This window comes from Anabrus simplex, chromosome 11, assembly GCF_040414725.1.
Source record: "Anabrus simplex isolate iqAnaSimp1 chromosome 11, ASM4041472v1, whole genome shotgun sequence".
In the NCBI taxonomy this organism is placed as follows: Eukaryota; Metazoa; Arthropoda; class Insecta; order Orthoptera; family Tettigoniidae; genus Anabrus; species Anabrus simplex.
Window position 1 is genome coordinate 83,453,029 of NC_090275.1, and position 26,283 is coordinate 83,479,311.

Consider the following 26,283-nt stretch of genomic DNA (forward strand, 5'->3'; position numbering starts at 1 on the left):
TGCAAGATAAAGGTTTGTTTTCAATATTTTGTGAATGTCCATGATGTCCATTTTGTCAATTGTACCAAATACATACAGAAGGTTGTTCTCTGCATCTGCCATACATTAATTTCCTGTTGTCCTCCTATGCATCTGGTGAGTCACTAACAGGGTAGCGCCCTACCCTAGGCACTCCAGTATATAACACACAACTTCGTGAAGAATTATACATGAATTGTACCTTAAAATCCTTTTAGAAGAGAGATGTGTTCATTACCAGTGCCAGGGACCCACCAACCCGCCCAAAAATGTATGTTTACTTTTATAACAGAACCAAAGTTTTTCACGCGCCATCGACCATTAGCCGGCCAGCTACGAGCACGGCCATTGGCCGACGTGACGTCATTCCCATAATTCGTAACTCGCTAGTTCCGTTACCAACCCGCGCAGAATAAAAAACGCAGCAAGAAACACACCAAGAAAAATATGTAATTTAGTAGCTGTAACCTATCTTTCCAAATCCAGGCCAAGCTCTGTCATGAGAACAGTGGCCCCCAAGGGGGCCACACTCCCTTCGAAAGGCTCTTAACTATCGCCATGGCGCATACTGCCCGCACGGCAGGAAGAAACTAATTTAGTAGCTGTAACCTATCATTGCAAATTCAGGCCAAGCTCTGTCATGAGAACAGTGGCCCCCTTCGGGGGCCACACTCCCTTCGAGAGGCTCTTAACTATCGCTGCGGCGCATACTGCCCGCACGGCAGGAAAAAAAGTAATTTAGTAGCTGTAACCTAACTCCCTTCGAGAGGCTCTTAACTATCGCCGCGGTGCATACTGCCCGCACGGCAAGAAAAAAAGTAATTTAGTGGTTGTAACCTAAAACAAATTTCGCAACAGTCCGGTGGACATTTCCTTAACAGTTGGCAACAGTTCGCAGATCGCTGGCAGATTGTAAAGTACGCTTCTATCGGCAATCCCGTGAACTAAAAAAAAAAAAAAGAGCATCACTGGCCGCGGAGCTTCCGTGTACAGCAAGCGGAGTGAGTGGAGTGCCTACACTAGGGCTATGCCCACTAACAGCTAATATTTTTCTGTTGCCATTGTTAGTACAAACATTTTTGAATGGTCCTAACTAGACAATGCACTTGGACCTCACACTTAAGAAGGTTCCTTGTAAGTTTTATAAAATTGATTAGATAATAATTAAATATATAAAATATGGAGGGGGAACAAAAAGGAATGTGTTATTTTGTATGTATCCCACAGAACCTGTTTCTTACTTTCAAATTGAACTTACAGTGTCAAAAAAAAGTTTTTTCAATTTAAGTTCATTAATTTAAAAGAGCACATACCAAAAAAAAAAACCTCTGTAAAATATACAGACTAACTGATGACAAAATGTTCTTATATTACATTTTAGAGCAAAGCTCCATTTATGCAAGGAATACCTTTCTTTTTCTTTACACACCAGTTAAACTTTACAGGGTAATGTACTACCTAGTAGGTAATCATAGTAACTGTAGACCAGAATTATGAAGTAGAGAAGGATTCCTGAAAGCAGAAAGAAAAAAAAAACCCATAATCATTCTTAGGTTTAGTAAAATTTTGATCTTAAAATACAGAGGACATGGTTGCTTTAAAACGAAAATTCAAGGGAACAAATTTTCTTTCTTTGTAGAATATGATAAAAGTATTACATGTTACTGTATTCATAATTAGGACTATTTAGAAAATTTGGAAGAAGTATGATTCCAAAAAGTAATCACACATAATACCACTAGAGATTTTCTTTTTTGTCAATAAATTCACTAACAAATGGAAACTTAAAGTAGTACTTAATATATTTTGCTAAATTTGTTACAAATAAAGCCATTTGTTTTCAGTATCAAATTGGTCAATATACAAGGCATGTTTTTTAAGTATCGTTTTGATATAGAAAAAAGTAATGCAATTTTTTAAACAATTCCTTTTTTTTTAACATGTAACTCTGTATCTTAAACAAGTTTTATTAAGCAGTGGCGGACAGTGAACTGTTAGGTCGGGGGAGCGGCCACAGTACTTTTTCCACACACCTCTTTCTTGACTACTTTGACAGAAAAGAGAAGAGCAAATTGATATCTGAAGTCTGCCTTTATCAGCTGTTTTTGCAATTTGGATATACAATGATGATTACATTTAAATGATACGATCATTGAGGATGTGATGTAAAAATTAGGTATACACACAATTAGTAGAGCTTTATTTGCTGAACTAGATTAACTGGAGGTAAATAAGTCCCCTGGAAAAGTAATAGCTCAGAGCCATGATGATTCAAATGTGATAAGCGGACAACACACAGACGTACAGGCAAAAAAAGAGGCAGTGTACAAAATGCGCACTTTATTCATTGTTACGTCCATCAATTGAACTTGATTATCGAGCGCTGTGCAACCCAACAAGCAAGTGAAAGGTTTTTAAAATAGCAATTTAGAAGGATTTTTTTCAAAAAATCCTTCAAACAGACAGCCGTACTAGATGAGATTGTTTAGAAACGAGTTCCGAAAATTTTCGCAACTAGATGGAATTTTAGGGCAGGATGTAAGAACTGTTTTTGTCTCTAAAAATTAACTGAGTAAAGATTTTGGATGACTGTAATGGTTATTCCGGTTGTCTCAGAGAAATCTCCATCACATATCAACTGAAAGCGTGCAGAATAGATTGAGTCTAAAAGCTTGTTTAAATTACCCAACTCACGAAAAATTGCAGGATTATGGGATGAATTGGTTTCATTGTGTCCTCGCAGTGCGAACTCAGATTTTCCACAAAACTTAATGCAGTCACAATCGGTTTACTGAGTATGTAACAGTTTTTTTATACGTCCTCATTGAACTGTAATTTTCAATCTATACGCACTATCTAACTGGCACCTGATGTCTACCTTACCAAGCATCGCAAACTGAATACTATTGTTTATATGCTTTTAAGTAGATTTATGTGGGTTTTTTAACTCATTCAAGAGTTTTAGATCTGTAACACCAGTTAATGTCCATGCGAGATCACGAGAATTCATAGCCAAACCCATGTAGCAAACAAACGCATTTCTTATCACACCCACACAACCAGCAAATATTCTGAACCTGTGTAATATTTAAATCAGGTTTTGGAGGTCGTAGCCTTTTCAGTTCTAATCTTCTGTCAAAAGAAAGATGTCCGCTCTTGAAAATAGTGTCCACAAAATTCATGTTCAAAAGCAGGGATAATTAATCACCCTAAGATGTAAGCATTGTTAGAATAAGTATGAAAATTTTAAAAAGGAAAGACATTTAAGATTTAAGCACCAGTGGCATGCACTGAATGCTTTTTATAATGTTTAAAAAATTGTGAACATCTAAGCCAAGCCAAGTACAGCTGTCTCGACAATCCGCTCGCACTACCGCAAGGCTCTAGCGAGCTGGGTTTCCTTGCCGGCGCAAGAGAGAGCTACCCCAGTGAAATTCAAGGTTGTTTGGGTGACTCATGCACTTGAAGCTTCCTTGTCCTGGGAGCTGGGTGGATCTGTAGGCCCTCCCCCGACAGCATTTACAGTGACAGGCCAGCTAGCTTAGGTAAGGTAATGTTAGTTTTAATACTTGACACTCGAAGTCTTCAGAGCCACACACACACTAGAGACTGCAAGTAAAATATCAACATCATCTTGCTAATAAAAATAGAGCCAGTATATGAAATCAATTGCAATATAGAAGAATATATTTTAGTCTTGGGTTTCAGCATGAATACAGTTTTTTCGAGCAATTCATCGATGGCACGTGTGGAGTGTGTTCCGATAGCCACAGAAAAATATTTAAGCTGCCCAGCATGAACACAGAGTTTAGCGCGAATGGTTGTCTCTGATGATGGTATACAGTGAATTTTTGTAGTGTTCCTCTTGGATTATAGCTGAAGGTTTCGCGAGTTCTGTAGCATTCTTCATGAATATAACGTGTGTTATACGTCGTGAGGAATATTTTCCCTCATTTTTTGTTGATGCACGTACACTCAGTATGCGAGTGAAACTATAAAACTTCAGCGACGGTAAAATACCAGTTAAATTTTGCTGATTAGTTTATATTAGGCTTTTTAAGTAAAAAACAGTTAGTCCCAGTGTATTTTTGTGAAAACCATAACTCTACTATCATGAAGTGTCACCGGATGAAACTGTAAGTACATTGTTTAAAATCTGCAATAGATTAAGTTATGAGGGTGTCGTCACTGCCGTGGATATCAGTTTGGAAGTATGTGCGAGCGTGTGGTTGAAAATATTCTTGAAAGATCTTTCTCAGGTAGACCTTTCCACGGAAAACGCAGCCTTATAAAATGGTAATGTTGACCTTAGAGAGTGTAGCGAGGCTACGATTGTTTATATATATATAAACGTTTTTGCAGCTGGGGTAGTGAATATGTTCACTGCACGCCACTGTTATGCACTGTGAGCACAATTCACCAGTTTCAACTGCAGAGCATAGCAACATTATTATTATTATCATCATCATCATCATCATCATCATCATCATCATCATCATCATCATCATCATCATCATCATCATCATCATTAAACACAAATAAAGAAATTGTGAGGATATCACTATCACCACAAGCGGTTCCAAATCACAGTCGCACCGGTAAATTAACACACACTACTTTCAAAGCTTAATAGTGTACCGGTACAGAATAATCGCCATGAAGCACGAACATAAAAGAAGGTTACAGACAAACAGTACAACTACGGATCAATATCACCACACTCATTCAAGTCTTCCACGCGAAAACGAACTCCCTCACTGCTGCCTACCCTAACGAAACGCGGGATGCAAGCCAGAGGCCTGTGTTACTTCACCTTTGCAATTTGAATTGACATTCCTGGTCTCAAAAATGTTACATTTCATTATCACTTATTATTATTTTTCGTCTTCAAATATAATTAAAAATAGGGCAGACAAGGTCATGAATTATTATTTTAATGTCATTATATGCAGTCATTGCTGGCGCAAGCTCGTAGAGGGGTTTGTGAAGATACCTTTACTCCTACGGACTCGGCCGAGCTTACAGCCTCTTCCCGCACCCTTCATCCCGCCGAAGCTGTCCACCAGCGCGCTTCCCCCTTAGATCTCTCTCCCCTCACCGTCACTATATCCCACTATATCCTGGGACGGAAGCTCGAGAGTCCGTGCCTTACTTTCAACCTGAAAACATTTACCAGTGAACTGCGTGCTAAAAGTCACTTAGCTAAGTTTGATATTACCTAACATTCTTCCTTATTGATGAGAATTTACAGTTTTACAATGAAATGTAATTTTCTTCGCGTTCTTCGAGTCCAGGTTTTGACTTCAAATATCAAAAGAAAAGAAAAGAAAAGAAAAGAAAAAAACCTTTTGGTTTTCTAGAGAGGACACCGTCCGAGAGTCCTAATATTAAGGCACTTTTCATATCGTGAAACCAGCTTCTGAGTTCCATCCTCATAGAAATCTGCCATCTGATGTGCCAGCCACTCCAGCATGGTCATTTTTAGGTCATCATCGTTGTGGCACTGACTTAATGATTTTTCAAGTGCAGGAACAAGTGCTAGTCACTAGGTGTTAGGTCAGGACTATACGGAAGATGATAAAATTGTTCCCAACCAAATGAAGTGATAAGGACTCAGGTTCGATTAGCCATGTGAGGTCACGCAGTGTCATGAAGCGCAAGAATCCCCGTTGTGAGCATGCCACGCAGTTTGTTTTTTTGGATTGCATGACGGAATTTATGTAAGGTATCTCAATAAGTCTCGACATTTATTGTGTCACCCCGGTGCAAAAAAATCCATAAGCAACACTGCCTGCTTATCCCAAAATACAGTTGACTTGAGTTTGGGAGCTGAAATTGTTTGCTTGCACTTCACTTTCTTGGATGATGTTGAGTGTCTCCATTCCATGGAGTGTTGTCTTGATTCCGGCGTAACGTAAGCCACCCATATTTCGTCGCCAGAGACAATTTGGCTTAGAAACGCATCACTTCATTACTGTACTGCTCAAGAAAGTCACAGCACTGCCTATGCGCTTCTATTTGTGCACCTCTGTCAGCACCCAGGATGAGCACAACTTCGACAATCTAAGCGTCCTGACACAATTTCATAAAAAGCACTCCCTGAAATTTCAGGCAATTCATAACTTAAAACCCTTTCCAATGGAATATCTTTGACTCACTGTCGGGCGAAACCTAGAGCAATAATTTGCTTGTCAGTTATAGTTGTGGAGTACCTTCACTAAACAATTTATTCTGTGAAAACCACTTAAGAAATCACTTTCAAATTTTGTAACAATGGAAAATACACTATAGTTATTCTAAAATGATACAATGAGATCACCTAATTACACACAAGACACCCCCCCCCCCGTTCAGAATGATACATCTGAAGGCATCCAATATGTTGCACAATGTTAAACTGCTTGTTCTTGAAGTCAGTCTAAATTGCTGGACATGATGGGGCTCTTATTTTCTTGGTAATGCAGAGAACGCAGGAATTCACCCTGAATCTCCCAATTTATTTCATTTTCAGGATCAGTCGGATGAAGATATTTAGATAGCAAATCGTGTTTCCTCTCGGACATCCAAACTATAAACAATTTTTGACTGAATGGGATTGGAAGATAAATTGACATTAGTTGGAATAGGCTATTATGTAATTAAGTAGAGGCTCATAGTCCAAAACAGAATTAACTGAAGAATTAAAACTGATAATTATGTTTTTTACAAGTAGACCTAATATTTTAAAAGGAGACAGTACCTGAATGAACATTTACTGTCCTATGCTGTATTTCGATTTCTCTCAGATTCATATCCTGTCCCAAATACTTCCCATACCATTTTTATTATCATACCTACAACTTCAAACTCATTACCATTGAATTTGTCAACATATTGATCTAATTTGTAACAAATATCTTCCGCATTCAACTGGTTATGAGCAGCCATGTTGCTGCAATGTGTTTACATTCAGTCACTTGTCTGTTCTATCTGAGAAAACATAAAAGAACACTATTTTAGGATTCCGTGCATGCCAGTAGTATCTAGGAAGTGTAGGGAATTCACTGGTTCCAAAAAGTTATATGTATAGGAGACAGATGGCAGAGGAAGTCGTTTTGAAAGTCTAGTAAGCTTTACTATGCAACCCGCGGGAGAATGTGCGACTTCAGTATGCTTTACTACGCAATCCGCAGGAAAGAGTTAATGATGAAATCATAAAGCATCTGTTTTCTCAAACCTTTGCATCAACTTTTTGCAGATATGACAGATAGTCGCCCACAACGGATCTCATCGTGGACATTAGTATGGCCTTCTTTAAATGCTCTAACCCATTTTCTTACTGTTCCTTCGCTCATAGTGTGTTCTCCATACACTTCACTAATCTGCTGATAAAGTTCAACAGCTTTCATGTCTTTTGCATTTAGAAAATGAATCACAGCACGTACTTCACACTCGGCGGGACCGTTAATTGCCCAAGGCATTTTCAATACGCACAAACAAACATAAATATGGGCAAATGTTTCTGTAATGGCGTTTGTGGCTAGCCAGCAGTTGTATGTACTGAGCACACGTGCTCTGAATGATGAACGAAGTCTGCAGTGGCCATATTTAAAAACGGTACCGTACTTAAAAAACATGCTCCACAACTAGTGAGCTTTTCAGTCTTTCAAACACAAATAGAACACTATAAAATACCTGCAAAGGAGTAGAATGACATGTTTTTTCTACAAGAACATCCTCAGATTCTAACAAATCACTTTTTATCATGCATATACACTGAGTGGCCAAACGTCATGGGAAGACACTGAATGTGATGTTAATAACGAGTTGCTCCTCCCTGAGCCCTCAAAACGGCAGCAATACAGCGAGATATCGACTCTGCAAGGGGTTGGAATCATTCTGAAGGGATCTGGTCCCACGCACCTTGCACTGTTACCAAAAATTGGTCTTGTGTGTACAGTAGTTGGTGCAGGGTTCATGGAGTGTACACCAGCATGGACAGCATCCCATAAATGCTTGATTGGATTAAGATTGGAGGATCTGGAGGGCCAATCCATGGTCGTAACTTCACTGGAGTGTTCCTCCACCACAGAGCAGTGACATGGCATATTGCCCTGTTGAAACATGGCATCTCCATCAGGGTACTCTAGGGCCAGAAAGGGATGCAGATGGTCTGAAAGAATGTCCACATAATGTGCAACTGTCAATGTTCCCTGCAGCTGGACAATCAGGTCTAATTGGGACCATGAGAATGCCACCCAGACCAGAACCGAGCCACCTCCCGCCTGGACATAACCTTGTTGACACGCAGGATCAATAGCTTCATGGGGCATACGCCACACTCTCACGCGCTCATCAGCTCGATACATTGGAACTGGGATTCATTGGACCATACCACATATCGCCACTGCTCCATGGTCCATTGCTGATGTTCACGGACTCATGCACATTGTTGAGCTCTGTGCCAAGGTGTCAGCAAAGGGACACGAGTTGGTCGTCAGCTGGTGAAGTCTATGCGGTGTAGTTGCCTCCTTACAGTCCAGGTAGAAATGGTATTCCTGACTCCCAACATTCAAATGGGCGGTGATATGACTCCATTCGTTGAATGCCTGTGGTCTTCCCGTGCGGTGGTTTATGTGGGTGGTAACATTTTCTCTGCAATATTCAAGATTTACCTTCTTCGACACTGTTGACCTCTGAAACCCGAATTCGCATGTACTTTCTGCAATGCTAAGACCCATGCGTCACGCGCCGATGGTCATCTCATGTTCAAAGTCGGTTAACTTGCCACGTGTTTCCATCTTCACAATACTGGTGTTTATGACAGACTGCTCAGCTACGCCACAGGTAGCCACAATGCTCAGGGGTCATACATGGCACAGTTTCTGAATGGACACCCCTTTCCCTGACGTTTGGCCACTCAGTATATATTAACGTACAAGTTTGTTTACAATGCGTAAACTCATCAATGATTGTGAATTGCTGATATTAAACAAATTAGATGAAATCATGAATCTAGCAATCCTTTTACTGACACATAAGTAACTTTGAGACAGTTTGTGTACTTATCTGTGACCAGCTATCTTTGGCACCAACAGTTTGACTGAGTCCAGGTTAGTTGCTTGCTGTCATGGTTTGCTAACCATCTTGTCTGTGGGAGTGTGAGAGCAGGTGATAAGGTAGCCTCTTTGTTCAAATGAGACATGGGGAATGCTGCTTGGTGGCCATGGTTTATTTGTCTTTATGAATAAGACTTTGGACAGGAAAAAAAAATGTGCTCATGAATTAAAGAATACCTTGTATGACTTCTTAGTGATATGTAAGTTACCTACATAATGGTCTTGAGTGGGAAGCTGCCATCTAAATTCAAATAATTTAGAACAGATAAAGATAACTTAACCCATTTTTCAGGTGTTCTTTACATCAAAGTAACCTCTAGAGGATTCATTAAAAAGTAATGGAAATTAGTGTGAAATGTTGTTTTACTATATTCATTGATTTAAGAGCACAAATAGGGGAATTTTTCAGATGTGTGTTTGAATCCTTATGTTCATTTAAAGATTTGTTCCATTTTACTATGTGAACTATTTTAGTAGCATGAAGAAAGGGGAGTTATTCAGATGTGTGTGGTCATTGAGGTTGGCTTGGTTGGTCTTTTCTTGCTATGTAAATTTAAATCACTTCGTTATGTTTAATGATTTGCTTTTATTTTTGATGTGTAAAATTTTTAGATCTGTGCTGATGTTTGTGAAGTTGTGTGAGTTGTTGTCTACATGCTCCTCAATCGCTGAATGCTGATTATATCTAATAGCATTTTTGTGTTCTTTTTATCTGGTGTGGAAATTGTATTTTGTTTGGCCTTTATAGGTGGTATTGTATATTCATTCGACATTTTACTTCATAAACTCCTGATTTTGGAGAAGAGGTGCGTTTTGTTCAGGTTGCATTTGCTAATGTGTCATTGTATTGTGTTGTTCATTCTGTAGGCTATTTTATGATCTTGCTTTTTGAAGATGGTAGCTATTTTGCTTGTTCACATAATTGAGGACTATGTATTTCTTGTTTTCAGATGTGGTTTTTTTGCATTGTTTTTATTAATTGATCTATTGTGTTGGTTCCTTTCTTTGTGTTTTATTTTATTTCGTTTTTGAAGTACGTTGTGTTCATTGGAATGGTTATTGCTCTGTGTGTCATAGGGATGGTTGGATTTGTTGTCTGTTGTATGTTAAGTTTGAGTGGGTTTCCTGTATGTTTTTTATGCCAGGTTGTTGTTGTTTATTCTGATTGTGATGTCTAAAGTAATTGTATTAGTTTCTGGTTCCATTGTGAATTTCATTGAACTGTATCAGGAATTCAGTGTGTTTAATAAGTGCTGTGTGTTTGCGATATCATTATCATATATGCATATTGTCATCTACGCATCTGCTCCAGTGTAAAATTCCTTTTGATAGCTAATTGATTAAGAAATTGTTTTCAATGGTATATAGGAATATGTTCACTATTATTTGTGATAATTGTGATCCTATGATTAACCCTTTCTTTTGACAATAGATTTTTGTTGACGAGTGCAAAACTGCTTGTTGTTCATAGAAGGTTAATTATTTCATTTACTTCCTGTATTAAATTGTTACCTAGTAGTTTTTCTATAATTATTTTAATTGATTTGTCTATTGGTATGTTGGTGTATATGTTGATAATGTCGAAGGATATCATTCATGTGCTCTGTTACTTTTAGTTTATTAGGTTCTTTGGTTATTTCTAAAGTGTTCTTTATCGGCCTGTATCCTTTGATAGAGATTTTTCCGTTTAGAATTTGGATGAGGAGTTAGCTTACTGTTTTTGAAATTTACTATCAGTCTGATTGGACATTAGTCTATGTATTTTGTGGAGGGCTCTCAGTGTGGGGAGTTTGGGGTTCTTTTTTCTTCCTGTGTGAGAATTAGGTCCGTGTTTTTGATGGCTTGTTTTACCTAATTTTGCAATTTATTGTTGGGTCGATCTTGACCTGTTGTAGTCGGTTGTTAATGAATTACCCACGCCCCACCCTACCCACTTTTTTTTTTTTTTTTTTTTGGATTGCTGTTATGTTCTCTTTAATCTGCTTTTGTGACAATTAGGTTCTCATTTTTAATTTAGTTCTGTATGGTTTTTAATGGCTGAGTTTTGAAATTTGGTTATTAATTATTTTAGTGGTTGGTTAGTGGCTATGCTTTGTATTATTTCTCCTTGTGCTGTGGTTATGTTCTCACAAGTAGTTTCTACGTCTGTGATTAGTTGTTTTATGTCGTTTTTGGTATGCCATTCATAGCAATTTAACCTGAAGCCTTTTCCTAGCATATTTATTTCCTTATTTGAAAAGATAATGTTGCATCTGTTAATTACTCTAGGGTGAAAATTTACAATTTTGTTGTAGTAGTTGTTTTCTAGTTCAGTTTAATTTGTTTATTAGGTTACTGATTTTGTTTGTTTTTGTTTTCTGATTGCTTCTTTTTTAATGCAATCGTGCAAAAAGTAAGAATTGGAAGACCATTGAGTGAGATGCCAACAATTGTTTAGGTTTAAATGAAAATATCAACATCTCAAATCTCAATCATAATTGCTAAGGACCAAAAAATATTTTAAAGAATTGCATATATAAAAATACAGAAGAAATTAACAGACAAATATTACACATTCATTTAAACCCAAGCAACTTTCGGTACGCTACTCAATAGACTTCCTACCGGGTGAGTTGGCCGTGCAATTAGGGCGCGCAGCTGAGAGCTTGCATCTGGGAGATAGTAGATTCGAACCCCACTGTTGGCAGCCCTGAAGATGGTTTTCCATGGTATCCCATTTTCACACCAGGCAAATGCTGTACCTTAATTAAGGCCATGGCCACTTCCTTCCCATTCCCAGGCCTCTCCTATCCCATCATTGCCATAATACCTATCTGTGTCTGTGTGACATAAAGCAAGTTGTAAAAGAATAAAAGTCTTCCTATAGTAACGTTATGCGCAATCATGTAAAAAAAAATCAGTCAGAAAACAAAAGATCAATGACAACAAAATTAGTAACCTAATCAACAAACAAACTAAACCAGAAAAGCCGGTCTGAGTGGCTCAGATGGGTTGAGGTGCTGGCTTTCTGACCTCAACTTGGCAGGTTCGATCCTGACTCAGTCCAGTGGTATTAGAAGGTGCTTAAATACATCAGCCTCATGTCAGTAGATTTACTAGCATGTAAAAGAACTCCTGCGGGACTAAATTCTGGCACATCGTCAAAAACTATAAAAATAGATAGTGGGGTGTAAAATAAATATTATTATTATTATTATTATTATTATTATTATTATTATTATTATTATTATTATTATTATTATTATTATTATTAAACCAGAAAATGACAATCGCAAACAAAATTGTAAACTTTTATCCTAGAGTAATCAACAGATCCAATACAACCTTTTTCCAATAGGGAACGGCATATCAAAATCACCATAAAACAACAACTAAACACTGACATATAAATTGCCTGTGAGAATATAACCACACGATAAAGAGAAATAATAAAAAAGTGGTTGCTAACAAACCCTTAAAATAATTTATCATTAAAGTTTTGTTAAACATCCAAATTTCAAAACTTAACACTTGCCAATAAAAAACAATAAAGATCAAACTAAAAAACTACAGCCTAATTATCTCAAAAACAGATAAAGAGAACACAACAGTCAAGAGGCCAAGCGTGACCCAACAACTAAATTCCAAAATGAGATAAAACAAGCTATCAAAAATACAGATCTTATTCTCACACCACAAAAAAGAAAGATTTACCATCAAAAACCCCAAGCTCCCCACACTGAGAGCCCTCCACGAAATACATAAAGACTAATGTCCAAAAATTTCAAACATGCACCAAGTTAAAATGTACGCAAACTACTCAACCAAATGCTAAAAGAAAATATCTCTGTCAAGAAACAGGTCGAGAGAAAAAAATGCCCTAGAACTAAGCAAAGAACCTAATAAACTATAAGTAACAGAGCACACGAATGATACCTTCTGACATTATCAATATTTACACCAACATACCAACAGTAGAATTATTTAAAATTAAAGAAATACTTGTAAAGTTAACAATTCAATATAGGAGACAAAAAAGCTTCTAAGAATGACATTAAACAGAGAGAGTTTCGCATTGAATGACACAATCTATTGTCAAAGAGTTAACCATGGGGTCACCATTATCAGAAATATTAGCGAATATATTCCTAAATAACATTGAAAACAATTTCTTAACCTACTAGCTATCAAAAGGGATTTTACACTGGAGCAAATAATTAAGATGACGTAGTATGTATATATGATAATGATGTCACAAACGTACAGCACTTACTAAACGCACTGAATTCCTTATACAGTTCAAATTTTCAATGGAACCAGAAAGTAACAATAATATAATATTTTTTGACATCACAATCAAAAGAAATAATGACCACCTGTCGTACAAAATATACAGGAAACCCACTCAAACTTCATACACAATGGACAACAAATCCAACCACCCAAACATGCTCAAATTAGGACTAAATACAATGATACCTATGAACACAACATATTTCATAAACAAAATACAAACAATAAAACAAATTGCAAAATAAAACAGCCAACACCCCTGACACAATAGATCAATTTAAAAAACAACAAAGAAACATGAAGAAACCACACCTGAAAACAACAAATTCATAGTCCTCAAACACGTGAACAATAACGCATACAAAATAGCTAACATCTTCAAAAAGCAAGGTCTTACAGTAGCCTACAGAATGAACATTTCAGTACAAAGACATCAGCTAATGCAACCTGAACAAAACAGACTTCTCCAAATCAGGAGTTCATAAATTAAAATATCAAGAATCAAACTGCAATGCCACATATATAGGGCAAACAAAATGCAATTTCCACACCAGGTACAAAGAACATGAAAACACTATTAGATGCAATCGACATTCAACAAATGAATGATCTAAAAATTGTACACATTGAAAACAGAAACAAATCATTAAACATTAAGGAACCAATCGCATAAAAAAAAACAACCAAAGGAGCTTCAACAACTACATATCTGATTTGTGCTACTAAATCAATTAATGTAGTAAAATAACATTTCACACCAGTTTCCATTACCTTTTAATGAATCTCACTGGAGGTTACTCTGATGCAAAGTACCTCAGGAATATGGGTCAGGTTATCCTAAACTGCACTAAATTCTATGAATTTAGAGAGTGGCTTGCCACTCAAGACTGTTACGTAGGTTATTTATAATATCACTAAAAATAAAGTCATACAAGGTACTGTTTAATTCATAACCACACATTTACTCCATCCACTGTCTTTGCCATGCATTCATTCTATCACATGCTAAGACAAATAAGCTACAGCCAAGCAGCATTCCCCACGTCGCTGCTGAACAATGAGATTACCTTATTGCATCCCCTGGCACCCAAAGACAATCAGGTTAACAAACCATGATAGTAAACAACTAACTTGGACTCCTGTGTACCTGGAAGTAAACCAGAAATTCAAAGAGAAATTAAAAAAGGGCAATTGAAGACGTTCCCTTTCCCCGTTGAGATGTAAATGAATCTGTTGCCACTTGCTCTTAATGACTGGAATTGAGGAAAAGTTCAACCTATTCAATACTAAGTATGTCGTATAAGATGTTTACAACATGTTATGTATTATTTATGTTGTCACGTTCACCACAAGGCTATACTCTGCACACTATAACAGGGCAAACACGACTGAGGGAATATGGGGCGCAGGCACTGGCTGCGCTTACCTTGCAGTTACCCCCCCCCCCCCCCCTCCTGTCTCTTCCACCACCACTCTACCACACACCCAACTCACTCGCGTCCATCCATGCTCAGTCCATACCTCTTGTCACAACACACAACAATTACGCTGAACAAGGCGAGTCCCATATTCCGTCATGTGTGGCCATGAATTTGCTTTACCCCTATTTCAAGCAATCTGCTTTACTAACCTAGTTCTTTCTTTTTAGGCTTACTATCTATACTGAGCTGAGACAACTTTAATTTAAATTCAATCTCATTCAACCACCCAACTTAAGGTGTACCAGCTAAAAACAAATATCAGATGGCCTTGCCAACCATACATTATACTGGACCTTGACTTATATCTCCATTGATATTAACAGAAGTGTGGACATTAATTTTATTTCATAATCATATACATCAAGACTTTTACTCTCACTCACCAACTTTTAATATACAACACCAGTGTACCATACTAGACTATAATGCCTGTAGTGCGTTACATCACTCCATCATATTTTATCCATTGTTTATTTAGTCCTAAATGTAAAACTGTAACCACTTGTACTTTGCATTGCATGTACCATTGTACACAGTAATATGTTATGTATCTTGCCCATCTTGTAACTTCAAGCTGAAGATGACGCTACTATGAGTCAAAATCAGTTCTTTAAACTAATAAATAACATGTTGTAAACATCTTATACGACATATTTAGTATTGAATAGGTTAAATTTTCCTCAATTCCAATTGTGAATCTCAGTTCAATACAGAAAAATGAGTTTTTTTAACTTATAATAATTTGCTCTTCATATCAAACACCGTTTAGTGTCGAGAACGCCAGGAAAATCTCTGTTATAGAACAGGTGGGAACATAAAAGCACTGAAGTGCTCCGAGTCATGGAAGGGAAAACGTGAAGTAAATAAGTAGAATGAGTATGTTAATCCTTTCAAATGTGTATGAAACAATGTAACCGAATGGCAACGCAACATACAGCAGAATACAAAAGTAAATTTTTTGTGTGCTCATATCTATCCCTCAAAATTGTGAAGAAATCTCTTAACATTAGCACAGGACAAAGTTGAAGATAAGCATTACATGTATGAAAAGTTGAAAATAACTTTACCTGATGCTGGAACCATCCCAATAAGTACAGCTGCTCCAACACCTTCCAAGCCCAGGACAAATGTTAATGTTGCAAATGCAAAGTAAGTTGCAATCATCAATAACGTCATTATAGCCGAGAAGAAAATCCATGGTCTTACAAGTTTAGGATTTTCCTGAAAATAAAACAAATAGAAATGCACCAGCTGTCACAAGAAAGGCTGATCTGGCTGAGTCTAGGAGGGGTGATAATACTACCGTGTTGGGGGAAAGCGAGGAGAGCCTTGAATCAAGAAGGTAAAGAACGAAAGCAAGAACGTTGGACTGTACTTAAATATCAAGAATACTAAGATAATGGTGACAGCAGAAAACACAAGATAATAATGATAATGAAGAAATAGAGGTAGTTAAGGATTTCATCTCCCTTGTTTCTAAAATTAATCGCAAAGATGAATGCATCCCTAAAGTCAAGAGGAGGCAGGCGCTTGGAAGGAATGATAAGCCTGAAAAAATATCTGTAAGAGGAGAGAAATCAGTGAGAGAACTAAATGCAGACTGGTCAGTGCCATTGCTTTCTCTATAAAAAGTAAAACAAAGTCATCTCCATACGGACAATGAAGGCCCTGGAAGGGGTGGAAGGTAAAGGCTTCCACTATCCGTAACCTTAGCACTTGGTGGGGTAGAGTGGTTAACTCTACGCCCGGCCGCCTTTGCCCCCAGGAATTAACCTGGTACTCATTTTTGGTGTAGGCTGAGTGAACCTCAGGATCATGTGCATCTCCAGAATTGGAAATCTCATAATTTTTAGACTTCCTGGTGGGGAATTGAACCACATCCTTCCGGATGAACTGATCATGCCTTTATCACCTCAGCCAAACAGCCCCTGTTATTCTCCCTTTACACAGCTTAGTTATGGCTGCAAAACATGGATCCTGAAGAAAGTTGACAGGAGACAGATCGATGAATTTGAGCTTTAGTATTGGCAACGTCTACCGAGAATACTACGGACAGTCAGAATTAGTAATAAGAAAATCTTGGACCAGGTCACATAGTAGCCCTGTGTGGAGAACTAAGATGAGACTCCATAATTCCTTTCTCTAAGCTGGCTCTGTGGATCAGCGGTAGAGTGTCGGCCTCCGGATCCCAAGATAGCGGGTTCAAACCCGGCAGAGGTAGTCTGATTTTTGAAGGGTGGAAAAAAGTCCATTCGACACTCCATGTCGTACGATGTCGGCATGTAAAAGATCTCTGGTGACACAATTGGTGTTTACCCGACAAAATTCATTAAATCTCAGCCATAGACGCCCTAGAGAGTTTCGGTTTACTCGGTCTGCCATCTAGTGGGGGCCTAGAGTAAAACGGAACGTCGAAATTGACGAGCAGACAGCCAGATGGCGTCAAATTGAAATGTCTGCACACGGTAGCTGAGGCCATACGATTATTATTATTATTATTATTATTATTATTATTATTATTATTATTATTTATTTATTCCTTTCTCTATGTATTTTCTATTTTTTCTTTTCTCTTTGGAATGTACAGCATACTGTTGATAGCTGACTGTCGGAAAAAGAAGATGGATGCGCTGTAAGACGTATTATCATTACACATGAATCTTAATATCACATCACACCACGAAACCCAACACCCTGAAAATGTTTTTTCCATGGTTCCCCTTTTCTGCAGCAGGCTAATGTCCAGTTCTTCTACATCCATTTCTTCTCAGCTTTCAGCAAGCTCGTTTCTGCTCCTCAGCTTCACCAGGAGGGCGGGCGTTGATATTCATGCCATCTTGATAGATCTTCAGTCTTGACATGGAAAGTGTAGGATAAAAGGAAATCCAGCTAAGTAGTAAAAGAAATGGGAAGAAATAAAGATAAATACATGTAATAAAAGATTAGAAACACAGTGCAAACACAAAAGAAGACAAGGATCCCAAGAGGACAATACGAGGAGAGAGCCTATCGGTTTGAAGACAGCAGTATAAAATTATGTGGAGATTGTCCTTGTCTCCTATTCCTATCACTCTCTCTTTTGACACTGGCCTTTCATTGTGATAATTCTATAAAAAGGGTGAAAAATTAGAGCCTTGTCTAACCCCTGTAACTACTCTGAAGCAAGAACCATTTTTCACTGGGGCCAGATTGTCGACATAAATGTCTGTGATTGTCTGTTATCTAATAACCCTACCCTGACTCCATAATCCCTCAGTATGCCCAACATCCTTTCTCTTGATATCTGTCATATGCCTTCTCTAGATCTACGGAACATACATTTAACTGTCTATTCCCCTCGTAACAGTTTTTCAACTACTCAAAGCATACTAAACATTTGGTCCTGACAAACCCTCTGGAGTCAAACCGTATCTGTTTTTATCCAACAAATTATCAATTGTTGATGTTTGAGTCATCGATCCATAGATCCATATGCTAATCTTTTCATTTCTATATAATTTCTACATCCTACATCTGCTCCAATCTGCTTGTCCTATTCATATCTTGGTCTACCCCCACTATTCTCTCCACCTACGCTTCCCTCAAAAACCAACTGAACAAATCCCGGGTGCCATAAGATGTGTCCTCGGGGCCGATGACGATGTTAGGCTCCTTTAAACAACAAGCATCATCATCATTATCATCATCATCAAGATGTGTCCTATCATTCTGTCTCTTCATGTCAAATTTAGCCGATTGGATCTACCTATCTCACTTTCAACATTCTTCTGTAACATTGTCTTTTTTTCTGAGCTAGTTATCATCCATGTTTCACTTCCATACAATGCCACGCTCCAGATAAAAGTCTTCAAAAACATCTTTCTAATTCCGATATCAATGTTTGAAGCGAGCAAATTTCTTTTCTTAAGAAAGGCCTTCCTTGCTTGTGTTAGTCTGCATTTCAATGTCTTACATCTTATACTGACAACTTGTCCATCCTTTACCAATTTGATTAATTAATTACCATTCTCTTTTCAGCTGATTTTAAAAAGTAGATGTAGTTCACAAAACGGGTAAAAATGTTATTTCATGATATATATAATTTCATAAATGAGATACAAGAAAACAGCACAGCAGGAAAATGACTTAAGCCTACAAATTAAAACTGTGAAAATTAGAGCAACTGTAGAACATAAGACGTAGACGTCCACTGCTGAACTGCCATCCTCTGCTGGGCAGTCTGTATCCAGTTCCTCCTGGCTTGACATTGAATAGCACCATGCAATCTTGCTTGTGGTTGGCTGACACTTCTCCTCGACTCTCAGAGTACCTCCTGTACCTGAGCTTTGGGCTACTTGAGATTTCTTCTTACTACATGACCCATCTTATGCCATTTGAGCCTCGTCACCTGCTCCACCACACCTGCGATTCTTGTCCTCCTCTACTGATCTCCTCATTCCAGGTATCCCCCTGTGAATGGGGGTGGTACAAATACGCATGGCATCATCTGCCTGTCGTAAGAGGTGCTAAATGAAGGGCCAGGGAAGCTGAATCTGGCATTGCTTCCACTTACTTGTGGCAGGCTCCTCACCTTCATCTGTCCTATCCGACCTCCCCTGGTCAACTTTCTTTTACTTGATATCTTCATTTTTTGAGGACCTCTTCCCTTTTTTTTTTTTCCCTCCGATTAGTGTTAATAGAGGATGATTACCCAGTTGCCATTTTGGGCCCAAAGGCTGTGGCAGGCAGTACGTCCTCTTGATGTCACAGGATTTTTTAATCCAGGAGGATGTTAACCAAAGGCCGCTCTGGTCAAGTCTGGTAATCTCAGCTGTCTGGTTGTGTCACCCAAGTTTGACGTTGTGCCCTAGGTACACATAATTGAGAACTTTCTCAAGGATATTATTGTTGATGGTAACCTAAATGTTGTTTACTACAGGTTCATTTTCAGCTTTACAGCTTGGGAGGATTTTTGAAGTTCATGCAGCATTATTTCAAGTTCACCAGCATCACTGCTGAAGAGGAAATCGTCATGAGCGAAGAGAATGTGGTTCAGATATTTTCCATTGATTATCTCTGCATAGAATACTGAACACATTTTCTAGCACCGAGCTGAAAAGTTTGGCTGAGATAGTATCACCGTGTTTGACACCTCTCTTCATTGGAACCTTACCCTTGATCCATTCCTCGTAAATTTCGTTTGCATGGTTATAGACGTACTTGACCATTCAAAGGTATAAACTTCATTATGGTTCGGTATTGAACTGAGATCACTAAGTTAAGATTCCAGTCAAGTTCCACCTTTTCAATACAAATGTAAGTTGTACAAGAGGTTGTCTACAACATGGAGTCATGGGCCCCTCACAAGCCATGGGCTTCCCCGCCTTGCGGGGTCAGCGGGGTCCTTATCGCCACCACTGGGTACTGACTGAGGCTATGGAGAAGAAATTGATAAATAAATGGTGTAGACAACATCTTTTACAACTTACATTTGTATTGAAAAGGTGGAACTTTACTGGAATCTTAACTTTGTATTTGACCAATCTCGTATATCTGGAGTCGATGTTGGCTGCGTTAAGTACTGCCCAGGTCTCAGTAGAATCAAAGGGAGAAGAAATATTTAATGGTTATTACATAATTTTCAGTTAATACAAATAATAATATTAAATTAAAATCACTCTTCAGCTACTGAATTCAGAAACAGTCATGGGCCCCTCACAAGCCATGGGTCTCCCCGCCCCGCGGGGTCCTTATCGCCGCCACTGGGTGCTGACTGAGGCTATGGAGAAGAAATTGAATGACTGGAAAAGGAAAGTGTTGAGAAAGATATTTGGCCCAGTAAAAGATGGAGAGATCTGGAGGATTACAACTAATGAAGAAATAAGAGTCTTGAACCTGACATGGTAGCCTCAATCAAAATAGGAAGAATAATATGGTTAGGGCATGTGAAACGAATGGAAGAAGATACCCAAAGGCTCTAACAGGATATCCTGGTGGTAGAAGAATGAGAGACCGACTCCGTGGGAGATGACTGGATGAGGTGGAGGCAGATTTGAGAGCTATTGGAGTGAGGAAATGACATAGATATGCAGACGTATGGAAGTACGTGATCAAGGAGGCGAAGATACTCAGAGGACCATAGCATGAGTGAGTGAGTCAGTCTGTCTTTTCTTGTTCCTATCATAAAGGAGAATGATTTGGCTAAATTTGACCAGAAGAAGAAGAACTAGAATGATAAGACGCATCTTAAGACACCTGGGACTTGTTCAGGGAAGTGTAGGCAGTACGAACAGTAGGGGTAGACCAAGGCATGAATATATGAGAAACAGATTAGAGTAGGATGTATGCCTAGTAGTTACGTAGTAATGAAAAGGTTAGTACAGTACAGGATAGGAAGGCATGGAGCGCTGCATCAAGCCAGTCCTATAGACTGATGACCCAAACAACAACATATTTCATATTATATATGTTAAGACGAATGCTTTTAAAAGTTTCACTATTCAAAAACACCCACTGTCTTAAAAACAGGCAGCTCAGTGTATAGAAACTGGTTAAAAAGTTGAACACACGTGTGAAAAGGCTGGGAAAAAAGTCGAAGCTTTATCTGACCCTGTAATAATTAAGAGGGAAATTCCTCAAGGCAGTATAATGGGACCTTTGTTTTCTTATATATATAAATGATATGAGTAAAGAAGTGGAATCAGAGAAGGCTTTTTGCAGATTATGTTCTTCTGTACAGAGTAATAAATAAGATACAAGAATATGAGCAACTGCAAAAAGACCTCGATAATGTTGCGAAATGGACTGTACGCAAAGGTATGATGATAAACGGGGTTAAAAGTCAGGTTATGAGTTTCACAAATAGGAAAAGTCCTCTCCGTTTTAATTACTGCGTTGATGGAGTGAAAGTTCCGTATGGGGATCACTGTAAGTATCTAGGTGTTAATATAAGGAAATAACTTCATTGGTGTAATCACATAAATGGGATTGTAAATAAAGGGTACAGATCTCTGCTCTTGGTTATGAGGGTGTTTAGGGGTTGTAGTAAAGGAGAGGGCATATAAATCTCTGTTAAGACCCCAACTAGAGTATGGTTCCAGTGTATGGGACCCTCACCAGGATTACATGATTCAAGAACTGGGAAAAATCCAAAGAAAAGCAGCTTGATTTGTTCTGGGTGATTTCCGACAAAAGAGCAGCGTTACAAAAATGTTGCAAAGTTTGGGCTGGGAAGACTTGGGAGAAAGGAGACGAGGTATGTTCCGAGCTGTCAGTGGAGAGATGGCGTGGAATGACATTAGTAGATGAATAAGTTTAAGTGGTGTCTTTAAAAGTAGGAAAGATCATATGAAGATAAAGTTGGAATTCAAGAGGACAAATTGGGGCAAATACTGTATTTGTTTATAGGAAGGGGAGTTAGGGATTGGAGTAACTTACTAAGGGAGATGTTCAATAAATTTCCAATTCCTTTGCAATCATTTAAGAAAAGGCTAGGAAAACAACAGATATGGAATCTGCCACCTGGACAACTGCCCTAAATGCAGATCAGTAATGAATGATTGATGATTTACAGTTCTGAGTTGTTTCATAAAAAAAACTCATTACTGAATCTATTAATTTTAGAAGAATGTTTGTACATTTGTTTTGATACTCACCCTGTCAGCTCCGTACAGCAGCAATACACTGAGTATCAGTTGAATCACTCCAATAACTGCAAGTGCTATACATATTGACTTGGGGTCTGCAGATAAAGCTGGGGAAGAAATGTTAATGAAATACATGTTAGCAATCTCAATAAGAAAACAAATAATGCATATCTATACTAGAATTGTAAAGAAAGAATGGCTGCGAGTTTGTTTGTATGTAGAGAGAGAGGATTAAATTTCAGAACACAACATATTATTTTGGTAAATCTTTCACCATTGGTAAGCGTATTTCTTCCAGAGGGGGTATCAAGAAAATAGCCAGAATTAATTTTAGCTCGTAAATGCTGGTTGCCTTCATTCACATTCACTAACAGACATTGAAAGTATTTACCCTCGGACAAAATACAACATTTCCAACATTCAGTCTGCTGTTCAAAACACTCCCGCAAGCCCTTCTTGGATAGTCTGTTGAGTATACTCAAAACTGTATAGTTTTAACTCCTGATCGCTATGAAAATGATGACTCTCAAGCTCCTTTCTTCACTGTGAAAAACACATTGGTCGGTCGGTCGGTTGGTTTATAAAGCACAAGATACAGCTACACTGAACACATTTCACTTGTACTGTCGACAGACTAATTAACAAATGTAAACTTCCATAATAAAATATAAGAAACATAACAAATCAGTAACAAGATCAGGTACACAGCCTCCTAATAACAACTGTTCAAATCAAAAACCACAAATTGGCGTGAGTCAAGATGGCGGTATAACCATTTCACATCAACTTATATTATTTACACACCTCTGGAATATACTATTACTTGATGCTACATCAAGCTCTCATCCACTATTAATAGGGGGGGGTAATTGGGAGGTGGTTTAGAAAAGATTGTAGAAGTATTGTGTGCTGCGTGTGGGATGTGAAGATGATCTTCGATTCTAGTGGAGTGTAAAGGAATGCAGAGAGAGTGAGACAAGATATTCCTGATGGCACGATGAGCGGGCACATTGTCCTGATGAAGGATCCTTCCTTTTTGAGCAAAGGTAGGTCATTTAGTAGCAATTTTCCACTTTAGTGGCCTCTGTAGTACTTCACAATAATAGTCAACAATAACAGTGTGTTGTTTCTTCATCACATGATCGTACACATCCTTTGCACGAGGTTTATGACCTTTCCCGCACTTGCTTCAACCTTGGCCTTCTTAGGTCTTGGACTTGAAGGATGTTTCCATTCGGCCTTTCCTGTTTTGTCTCTGGGTCATAAATATTAGGGACCAGATCTTTATGCACTAACGATGTAGAAAATATGCAATAAAAATTGAACAATATGCACTTAAGAATGAGCCAATTCTATTCACGGGAGGCTTCGGTTTTACATGCGTAATAAGTAGTTGTAGTTGGGGTTATGCTGTGTCAAGAAAACAAGGTGAAACTCTCTACATTTCACAGAGAACTTGGCTCCGCATCTTCAGGAGAGAATGTCAACTATCAAAAAGAACATATTCGAATTGACCAAGATTAGTGTTGATTGCAGTTTTCGAGGTCCCTCGGCTGGTTGGTGACAGTCCCAGTGACAGCTGGAAACGTGTACATCATATCTATAATGCAAAACATAATAAAATAAGTTAGAACGTAATGCATTTATTTGTTTGAAAGGATCAGCTATTTTCCAGGCAATTTCGGCTGCCACAAGCAAATAATTTATTGTGATCTTTTTAATCTCAAACTGAAATGTAAAATTATACAAATAATATTTCCAAATCCACAAGAGTGTTCATAAACTGTCAATCAATTCACAATTAAAATAACTTAAAAAAACACTTCAAACAGTTACCGGTAATAGGTAAAAGGTGTGAAAGAGAAAATGACCGAGATTATAGATGTGTGTGTGTGTGTGTACTACTTTGAAAAGATACCGGAGCTGTAATACACCCTTAGCAATCCTAGGGGAGGGAATGACATAAGAATAATTGAAAACGACCAATATTAGCATCGAATTCATACTTGCTGCGACTACTGAGATATATTATGACACTCTGGATGCAGTTTAAGTACCAGTTCATCTGCATAGGCATAGTGAGAAGTGGTTATGAAGAAAATGTCCAAACTGACAGATTAGTTTAATTAACGAGAAATCTATAACTAAAACTCGAAATTAAATACATAACAATAACTCCTAAATTATAAAGTAGTTCTTAAAATATCCGTCAATGTCACAATAAATAAATCTACAAAAATTCTCTTCACACATAATTAACACGTAATGAATTACCTACAAGTAGGCTAAACAATCAATTAAGTCCCCGGGTAGCTCCGGGTAATATAGCTTAAAAGAAACTTTAAGACTTAAGACAAAAAAAGTCCCTTTGGGCCTTCTTCAACCTTAGAAAACAAAATATAAAGTTAAAAACAAGCATATGACATTAACATTAAAAACGCCACATTAAAACAAGAACAATGAAAGCAAGTTCAACTTTCTCCTTCTGAATGCAGTGATGTTACATGAAGCTGTTCACGGTTCCTTACCTCTGATATACCTGTTCACTTGTGCCACCTCTTCATCAGTTAATCCATGGTTACGCCCTGAGAAGACAGTGATATTCCCTGGTCTGTAGGCTTTCACTGACATAGAAACTGACAAACAAGATCCACCAAGCTGCAAGAAGAGATACCGGTACACTTCAAGATTCAAACTGATTAGAGTACAATAAAATGTTATTAATTTCCCTTTGGAAAAATCAGATGATCATAAATATGTCTTTCAAAAATGTGTGATGCGATGTTACCTAGCAACCGTGCAGGCTGTGAAGTGAAGTACTAATGGATGGCCATGACATACAGATCCATGGCCTGTGCAGCTCTCAAGGTACTGTTGCTATGAAATCACGTCACACACATTTTGTTGCACAAATTTTCGGTTGATCCCATATTTACTGTATGTCATAATAAATAAACTGTAAATCTCTTGCTTTGATAATGATGGATTTATACACTCGGATATGAGGTTTAAGATAACTCTACCAAATTACTTCATCTGTAATCTTCATAAAATGACAAAACCATACTTAAAAATTGCTCTTCCTGAAGAAAAGGTCCTGATTATTATTGAATTAATTAATTGCTGAAAATATATATTCTACGAGGGCTGTACATAAAGTACTGACAATATTGTTAGAACGCAATATTCAATTAACTAACAAGTACAATTGCATTATATTCGTTCACTGTAGTCACCCGAAAAGTCTATTACCTTTAGGGCTGCCACTTTTCGATACACAAAATAAGAGACATTTAGCAAAAAAACACGGGATTTTTTCACAAAAATAAGGGACAGTTCATAAATACTTGAAAAGTCAAACGTTAGGTACTTTTTTTTTTTTTTACAATCTGCTTTACGTCGCACCGTCTTATGGCAACGATAGGATAGGAAAGGCTATAGCGTTAATTAAGGTACAGCCCCAGCATTTGCCTTATGTGAAAATGGGAAACCACGAAAAACTATCTTCAGGGCTGCCGACAGTCCGGTTCGAACCCACTATCTCCCGAATACAAGCTTACAGTCGTGATGTTACATATTTTTTAAACTTTTTTTCACAATCTATTCTAATATATAAAGAGGGACTGTGAGTTTGTGTCTATGTAACGGGTAATCTCAGAAACTACTGGACCTAGTTTGAAATTTATTTTGCCAAAATAGGGCCTATCATAATTCCAGGTAACATAGGCTATTATCATCATCCAGGAATATCAAAGGGTTCCCGCGAGAATCGTGATTTGGGCCCTTTAG

General features: G+C 37.9%; 1 protein-coding gene across 1 annotated transcript in view; it reads right to left on the minus strand.

Moving 5' to 3' along the window:
* Nucleotides 1-1,027: 1,027 nt before the first annotated feature.
* Nucleotides 1,028-26,283, minus strand: part of LOC136883363 (uncharacterized) — a 33,263-nt gene continuing 8,007 nt past the window's right edge. Inside the window, exons 3-6 of the mRNA XM_068229613.1 lie at nt 25,023-25,152; nt 22,504-22,601; nt 15,937-16,090; nt 1,028-1,530 (exon numbers count right to left, since the gene is read on the minus strand). Of these exons, the coding sequence (XP_068085714.1) occupies nt 1,451-1,530; nt 15,937-16,090; nt 22,504-22,601; nt 25,023-25,152 (462 nt within the window). The 3' untranslated portion in view covers nt 1,028-1,450. The remainder of the gene's footprint in view (nt 1,531-15,936; nt 16,091-22,503; nt 22,602-25,022; nt 25,153-26,283) is intronic.